Genomic DNA, 8434 nt, shown 5'->3' with positions numbered 1-8434 from the left:
TGGAAGGACTGCGTATATGGAGGGTTGACTATACATTACACACAGATTTTCGACTGCATGGTGGGTTGGTGCCCCTAAATCCTGCGTTGTTCAAGGGTCAACTGTGATATACTTTCTTTATAAAAGTATTGAATTTTTTAGAAACTAATTTATGAATCATCATACAAACTAATGTAAAATAGAAGATCTAATCTCGATTGGCGCCAACAAATATCTGAAGTCATGTACATGTACTATAACTACATCTGTGTCAGAACCATCTAAGGACCCTGACTCAGTCTTTCACAATCAGACTCCCCTTCAGGGAAGTAGTGGCTCCAGGGCAGGTTGAGTATATGAGTGTGATATAGGAGTGTCGGAGGTGCACATGTGTCCCTCACAATTGACGCCCCTCCCTTTCAGGCCCAAAGGTGCCTTAGGACAAGGACAATCCCATATGGGGCTCTTGGGCAGAGGCCCCGTCAGACTGAGAGGCCCCTGAAGAAAGATTCCCCCCACATCCACCTCCCCATATCCCCCCATGAGACTGCCAGCCAGAGCAGACTGAATTCCTCCCCCCAGTGTCTTTCCCAACACCCACGCCCCAGCTCCCAGCCCAGAACCCTGCTCAAAAGGGGAGCTCAGACAGTGAGGAAAAGAGGCCACCTAACAACAGGTAGAATAGAAACACAAACCCAAGAAATGAATTTCTTTGCCCCAGTTTATCTTCGTTGGTCCAGAGGCCAGGTTCACACTCAACATGCAAAAGTGAGACGCAGAGTTCCCAGGGCCATTGTTTCAGCGTCACTCCCTATGCCTCTCACCTATGCACCCACTCATTTTACAGATAGGGAGACAGGGCCAGAGGCATCAGTGACCTCTGTGTCACTGCTCACCTATCAGGATTTTGCATCCTCTTGGCTCCCAAAAGCAAAGCAGGGAGCTCAACTACTTTAGTCCTTGGTTCTCTCCAGAACTCACCCGCTCTCCACCTCACGGAGCCTCTCCTCTGCTGGGGCCTGTCAAGCCCATGCACTCACAGAAGAGGGTATGGCCCAGCATCCTAAGAGCTTCCAGTGGCTGGACTGACACTGCCCACTGCCCACTCTGGAGAGCCAAACTGTGGCTCCTCCTGGCCCAGACAGTCTGATTTCAGAGAAATTGACCAAATTAATTTGACACCTAATGTTGCTACAGCCAGAGAGGCACAGCAAGTAGAAGCACAGAGAGGGAAGTAAGATTTTTCTCCAGCAGCCTTGGAACACCTCTCCACTCCTTGCAAGCTTAGAAAGCACACATTCCTTTTCTTTTTCCTTTTTTATTGAGGTGTAGTTGACATATGACATTATATTAACACAGATTCCTTTTCATCAGAAGCTTAAGTCAATATGGTTTGCAACAGCTCCCTTGCAGTGGAGAGGTGTGATTTGTTTGGAACTGGTATTGTAGAATTCCCATTCTCCTAGTCTTCTCAGGGTTCTGCCATCATCATCTCCCCCATCCCCATCTCCCACGTGCCCAATGGCTGAGTTCAAGTGGGGCAGTCCCCTATCTTCTCCTCTGATCCCGCCTCCATGCCTGCCATGGTGTCCATCACCATTCTAGCTCCCTTCCCTGATACCAGTTCTCTACCAATTGCCTTGGCAAGATTGCAGCCAAAAAACCATAATAGGCCAGAGTAGCGACCTAACTTCCTACAGCAAATCCACCATCAGGGACAACAGCCTTAGCAGAGCAAGATCTGGGAGGAGTGAAGGGGAGGGATAAGGAGAGGTAGCCGAGAAATCCAAGAGAAAGGCTCAGCCACAGTCTTCAGATACTGAGAGCAGGCTAGCCTTCTCTCCAGGGAGCAGTGGGACCCTGTGGAGAAAAAAGGCTAGTGGAGACCACGGGTAACATAAGGTATGCATGGATGCCCCACGTGTGCAACTGAACATATATTTGCACACACTTGCTCCAGAGTCAGCCTGCAAATATACATGCTCCTAATGTATACATCCCATGCACGCACCTGCACACATGCACCCCTACAAATAGGCCTGCACACACAAGGGCTCACTCACAAACACCCACCACAAATCTGCACGCTCAAACTCACTCATACAGAAACACACATCTTTTGCATATATATCTTCACTCATGCACACATACACACACCGTGGGGTACCCATCCACACATGCATATACAAACTTACTTCCTCCTACGTACATACTATACATACACATATGTACATACTCACACATAGGGCTGCTGCTTCTCACGTGGCCTGTGCACATCTGCCTACATGCTAGCACTGACATACTCACTTATGCTTCCCTGCACTCACACCAGCAAAGAATCTGTACTTGCTTGTGCACAACACACATGTCTGCAAATATATACATAAACCCTTGCACCCCTGTGCAGAGACGCCCTTAGCCCTGGTCCTGGGGTGTGGATGGTGCTGCCCTCTGTTGGAAACAGCGGATAAGCTCCTTCCGGTTGTCTAGAATGGTGTCAAAGCTCTCCTGCAGACGGGCCTGCTGGTCAACCAACTGGTGCTGCAGGCCCCGGATCCACTGGAGCAGGGCCAGGCGACGGTACATCACCAAGTGCACATGGTGCTTCTCCTTCTCCTGCTCTTTATAGCGCTCTTGAGCCTGCAGCTGCTGTACGGCCTGGGCCACCGAGGGCAGAAGGGGAGCTGGAGGGTCAGGGCCAGGAGGGGTCCCACAGGCAGGCTCAGGGCTGCAGCTAGGGCTGTCAATGCTCAGGGAGCTGCTGGCATAGCCATTGTCCTCCAGAGGGGAGCAGACTGTGCTGGCACCACCCATCTTCTCAGGCCCAGCTCCAGGGATCTCTGCCCCCTCTGGTGGGCTGCGGACCTCCCCCTCAGGGAGTCCAGGATCCTGGAAGGCCTGGTTGTCAGAGGGCAACTCAGAGAAGCTCCTCGTCAGTATGGGTTCCACTTGGCCTGGCATCCCATGCCAGTTCTCATTGGTATCTTTGGCACTTGCCATGAAGTTGGAGTTGCTGTCTGGTTGAAGCTCGGGCTGACATACTCCAGGAGGCGCGTCCCCCGGGAACTGCCCCCCTTCAGCTACCCCTGGCTGGATGGCAAACATCTGGTCTGTCAAAGGGAAGCAGAGAATGAGTCAGAGCAGGACAGGGTGGGGTGCCTGAAGTAGAGGCAGCCTAGCAGCAGGGACAAGGCTGCTCCTTTCCCTTGGCTCTGGTAACACCTCCCTTGGTGGTTTTCCTCTTCCCTCTCTGACTGCTGATTCAGTCTCCTCACAGGGTTTTCCCGCAGCCCTGAGGCAGGCTGTCCTCTGATCTCTCTGCCTCTAGTTAAAAATGTAAGTTTGTCATGGCTCCCTCCCTAACCTCCCGCTAACCCTCTTCCGGCCTGCAAGGCCGTGCTTCATCTGGCCCCGGCTCACTGCTCCAGACTTGCCTCTTGCCACTCTGCCTCCACACTGCTCAGAGATCTCCAGACACACCATTATTCTCCTCATACAACTCCCTGGGCCTATAATATCCTTCCTCTCCCCTTCCCTCTAAGCTCTTCCCTTCTGCACCCAGCAAATTCCTTTTCATACTTCAAAACGCAGCTCTAGTACGCCCACTTCCCTGAAGCTATCGTGATATCCTCCCCACTGCCCCGATATACACGAACACACACAGTTAACTATGCCTTCCTCAGGATCCCCACTGCCCTGGGTATATGCTGTCTTATTCATGTTTGTTTCTTGTCCCCGGTACATAGTTTATGATCAATAAATGTCTATTCAGCTTTTTTTTGTTTTTGTTTTCTACCTTGTAATAGCAGCTTACTGGCTCCCTAGCTAGACATGGAATTCCTCTATATACCCTCCATCATATTCAGGAGCCAGCACAGAACGTGGCACTAAGCAGGCATCAGCACATCCTTGCTGAGTGAGTAAGTGAATGGGGGAGGGGGACTGCAGTGGGCTATCTATGCTCAGGGAGACGGGCCAAGAGTAGCAGAGGCTACTGCTGACTGCCCAGGGCTGGAAGAGCTGGGTTGGGTTCCCTCCTCTGCCCAGTGCGGAAGCCCTTCTCCCACTGACAAGCGTCTCTTCTGACCTTGCCCCTTCCCTCCATGTATAGTACTATCCCGGGTCCCTGCCTCTGGCTTGCTGCATCCTGAGGCCCTAGAGAGAGAACACACCACATTATTCCTTCCTCCCCAATAACTGACTTCTCCCAAAATTAGGGTTTAAATTGACAAGAAGTTCCTACTGACCATAAACTACTAGGATTAGAAAAACTGGGGATCAGTAAGAGTGAGGGAGAGCGTAAGTGGAGGTGGCAGGGACCCTCCCCACATCCAGGTGGGAAGAAGTCCTGGGGGCAATGGTGTAGGGACAGTCCCTTCGTAATCTACAGACTCCATCCCTTTAAGCAAGGTGCCTGGATATGTCCCCGCCCAAATGTTTTCTATTTTCTAAATTTGGGCGGGGCCGTGAAGGCAGCTGGAATGAGGTGGGGGTCTTGCTAAGGACCTAGGGGTTCTCGGAGACGGTAAAATGGGAACCGAGACACCCCAGGATCAGGCTTCTCTCTAAGCTAATCCACAATTTGTGTGTGGGAGAGCGCTCTGTAAGGATGGGGGGAGGCGGCCTCCCTTCCTGCCTAGCCTTGCGGGAGAGGGACACTACCCCCAGGAGACAGAGGATACTGACCGTCCATCCCTAATCTCTCCAAAAGAGGCAGCTGGGCAGAGGCTGTGACCCCCGCCCCCTGCTAGGGTCCAAACCCTCCCGCTCCGGGCCCCGACTCACGGCCTGGAGGCGCCGCCCCGCCCGGCTGGCTCTGGTTCCGAGCGCCCGCGGCGGGAACTCGTCCCTCGGGGCTGGGCGGAGGGGAGGGTAGAGGAATCCCTCGGCTTGGGCGTCCACGCGGACCGGCGCGTGGGGTGTGGGATCCCGGGCCGTGAGCCCAATGCAAGCCGGGACTGCCGAGTCAGGCGGCGTCAGCGCGGCAGGGCGGGGCACCCTGGCCCACGTGTGCCGGTTCGGTTTTCCGCGGAGCCGCGCGCCTGCCGGAGCGTCGGAATCGCCTCCCCCGCCTTCGGCAGCCCGGACCGAAGCCTTGCAGGTCCTGTTTAATTCCCTAACCGCATTTACTGGGTCGCTCCGATCGGTTTTCCTCACTGCAGATACAGTGACATTTTCAGAATGAAAATCTGATCATGTCACCACCCTCCTGCCTAAAACCCTTCAATGGCTTTCGCATTGCAGGGTAAATCCTAAGGCTGCAGCCGCAGGGCTCTGAGCATCCTGCTCTCTCTCTCCAGCTTCAGCCTTTGCCCTTCAGTCTCTGGAACTGGGTCTCATGCTTCTTTCTGCCACACTGTTCCCTCTGCCTAAAATTCTCTTCCCCCTCTCATATTTAAGATCTCTTTTCAGATAAACCTTTTCTGACCTCCTAGGCCGGATTAGTTCCCCCTTTTATATTATCCCAGGGCATTTTGATCCTTTTCTTGATAGCATCTATCACAATTTGAAGTTATATGTTCCTTTTGTGCTTATTTAATTAAAGTCACTTACTGAACAGAGTAATTGCTTACTCTAATGATAAGACCAAAAAGCACTGGCTGCTGTTAGGGAGAGGCAGCCCCAGAAAGAAGTCTGGGACAAGTTTAGCCTTTAGGGCACATGAGCTTCCAGGAGGTCCCTTCCTACCCCCCAGCTTTACTGAGTAAACCAAGCAATTGGCTATACCTTCCTCCTGCTACCCCCTCCCTGCCACCAATTAAAAACAAACAAAACAAAACTATGGATTCATCTTTGAATCATAATACGTTAAAAAATACCCTTGTCTTTCCCGCCTCCCTTTCTTTTGCTTTTTTTGTTTTAAAAGAAGAATTTGAGTCTGATCTCCATAATGAGGCATCCTCTTCCATTTCCAACTTAATTCCAGTTTACCATTCTGCAACCTAGAGCTTAAATGGCAAATTAAATCACACCAACAAATCCTATATACAAAATAAGGGAAATGGAAGAGAAAAAAAAAACATTTCATGATTACGACAACTCCTATTTTAAGAGGGAAAAGGAAATAAAAAGGAAAAGGAAGAAGTAACTCAAGCTTTGGACACTCCCCTAGCTAAAAATATACACTTGGAGACCTCAGCCCCATTTCTACATCAGGTTCTGAGGCCTAACTAGTCTCGCTTTTCCCTTATCCACTGCAAGTTCCCCTTACCTTCAGCTGGAGTTTTTTTCCTTATGAGGTGACCCAAATCCTCACTTGTAAAGTCTCTGAGCTTTGGTGGTCTGCAGTGATACAGGTCTTCCTATGTCATAAAGTCACGACAAAATCTCATTGTTTGTTTGGTGGGCCCTGAATAGCTCCTCCTCATACCTCTCCTGTCTCTCCCAGCTCTAATTAGGTGGGTCATATGGAAGCCTGATGAATCTAGGAATAGGACTCCCACTCTAGGTGTCAGAGTCCTTCTCTGGGACTTTTTGAAATAAAATTAAAGGAAGACAAAGCAGGGAAGATGTGAGCCTAGGGCTGTAACAATCACATTTCCTGCCAAATAGAAGTCAGTCTGTAGTAGGAGAAAATAGTGCTGACATACAGACACAGAAAGACAGAAGTCCTGGTGATGGTCCTGTCCCTGTTTCCTGAGGCCTTGGTATACCTTGCAGCAAGACCCTAATTTTGCCAAGCCTAACTTGAGTGGAATTTCTTTCACTGGCAATCAAAAGAATCTTGATTAATACAAGAGCACAAGGTGGTCCCCTGGGTCCCACTGAGGCACCTCTCAGCGCTCATTAAGTAGTAGCAACTCTGTTTCCCCTTAATAGCCATTATCAGCCTACAAGTGTGACCTCCTTTCTTCTATTCCTCTAGTATTACGAGGAGCCCAAAACGCAGTGGAATCGTCTCTGCATTCCCTGGTTAGAAACATTTCTCCCTAGATGCTAAAACCTCCTGAACCGCAGAATGTCGAATATCAGAGACAGGAAGCAACTCTCCGAGAAAGTCATTAGGTACAATCACATAACATGCCACACCTACCTCTACCTCTTCCTATGTATTCTGGTTACAAAAAAAAACAAGAATTATATATTGATTGTTGATCTAAAGCCTATATTTTACTCAGCGTGCAATAACCTGACATAGCTGAGTCATCAGTTGGTCACTCCATTGTTCTATAAAGCTGATTATCTCTAAATAACATAATACCTGACAGGTAAATTGAATTCCAAGGGCATCAGAATGTAGCTTCTCTTTTCTTAGGCAAGGATAATCTTGGGTGGGATACTCTAGCACGTATAATTAATGCAGTAAGTGCTCAGACAGTGGTCCTGGCAGCTCCATGACTTTCAAGAGAGCTGGGAGCCCGGAGAACAAAAAACCCCAGGAAGGCAGGGGCATCCATGACCACAGAAAAGCAGATATACAGATGTCTGTTATTCAGTCACCAGAGGCTTCTTCAGTCAGGATGCCAGGGAATCAGTCACCCCAGGTGAAGGGGTGTCTGTAGCTGTGTCCACCCAGCTACATAGATTGCAGGGACTTAACTGGCAGGGACACAGAAATCACCAGAGATGGACAGTACCAGCCCAAACAGGGCTCTGCAGAAGGCCAGCTCATCATGAAGATCTAGCAGTGGAAAGTGATTCGCTATCTTGTTGAGCAGATGTCAGAGCCAAGACTGGCTAGCAGTGAGTGGCCAGATCCAGGCCCTAGGGGCCTGGGATGTGAGGCAAGGAGACAAGGGAGGCTGAGAGGAATTTCTACTTCAGGGAATAGGACCGGCATGAGTTCCTCTATAGGTGGATAATTTCTCAATGTCAGTACTCCCAGGAAAAAAGAGATGGCTAGGATCAAGGTGTTTTAATCTCAAGGACCTTGCCCCTTCCCATTCATTTATTCATATTCAGGACACAGTTACACAGGGCTACTTTGTGCCAGGTAATGTGCTGAGGATTAAAAGCAGAATCATAAGTGGTGGTGGCCTCGGAGAGCTCTCTGTTTAGAAAGGGAAATAGAAAAGAGTGGGCTGTACAACGTGACAGGTCCTACAACAGAGCTAGAAGGCAAAAGTAATGAGCCCAAAAGACGGGAAGGAAAAGGCTTCACAGAGGTGATATTTGAGCCAGGTTTTGAAGGATGAATAGAAGCTCACCGAGAGAAAGCAGAAGGCAGCGGAAACTGTATGCTGTGTGCGTGTTCAGATAACACAGAGGAGGCCAGTGTGTCTGGAGCTTGGGAGGAAATGGAGATGGGAGGTGAGGCTGGAGGATAAAGTTGGCCCAGTTGTGAAAGGCCTTAACCTGCGTTCCAAGGAGCTTGGGCTTCATCCTGTGAACGGCAGGGAAATAACTGAGGAAGCCCCCAAAGATTCCACATCAAAACAAAGCATAGGCATCTAATCCTGGGGGACAAGCTCCATTGTGACCTGCTTTCTTCTCTTTTCCTGAGCTCATATCACCT

The 8434-nt window shown here is 50.0% G+C and overlaps 1 protein-coding gene across 1 annotated transcript; it reads right to left on the bottom strand.

The window, feature by feature from the left end:
• Window positions 1-744: 744 nt before the first annotated feature.
• On the bottom strand, window positions 745-4955 carry C1H1orf216 (chromosome 1 C1orf216 homolog). The gene is made up of 2 exons (XM_030869487.3): window positions 4765-4955; window positions 745-3089 (listed from the first exon to the last, which is right to left on the bottom strand). The coding sequence occupies exon 2, from the start codon at window positions 3082-3084 to the stop codon at window positions 2395-2397; it is 690 nt and encodes a 229-aa protein (XP_030725347.1). The 5' UTR covers window positions 3085-3089; window positions 4765-4955; the 3' UTR covers window positions 745-2394.
• Window positions 4956-8434: the final 3479 nt, after the last annotated feature.

The sequence above is a fragment of the Globicephala melas genome, chromosome 1 (assembly GCF_963455315.2).
Source record: "Globicephala melas chromosome 1, mGloMel1.2, whole genome shotgun sequence".
In the NCBI taxonomy this organism is placed as follows: domain Eukaryota; kingdom Metazoa; phylum Chordata; class Mammalia; order Artiodactyla; family Delphinidae; genus Globicephala; species Globicephala melas.
Note: the sequence above shows the minus strand (reverse complement) of the source record. Positions and strands in the feature narration are given on the sequence as shown.

Coding starts and splice junctions, on each gene's coding strand:
- C1H1orf216 (XM_030869487.3), bottom strand. CDS start 3,084: ATGTTTGCCATCCAGCCAGGGGTAGCTGAAGGGGGGCAGTTCCCGGGG.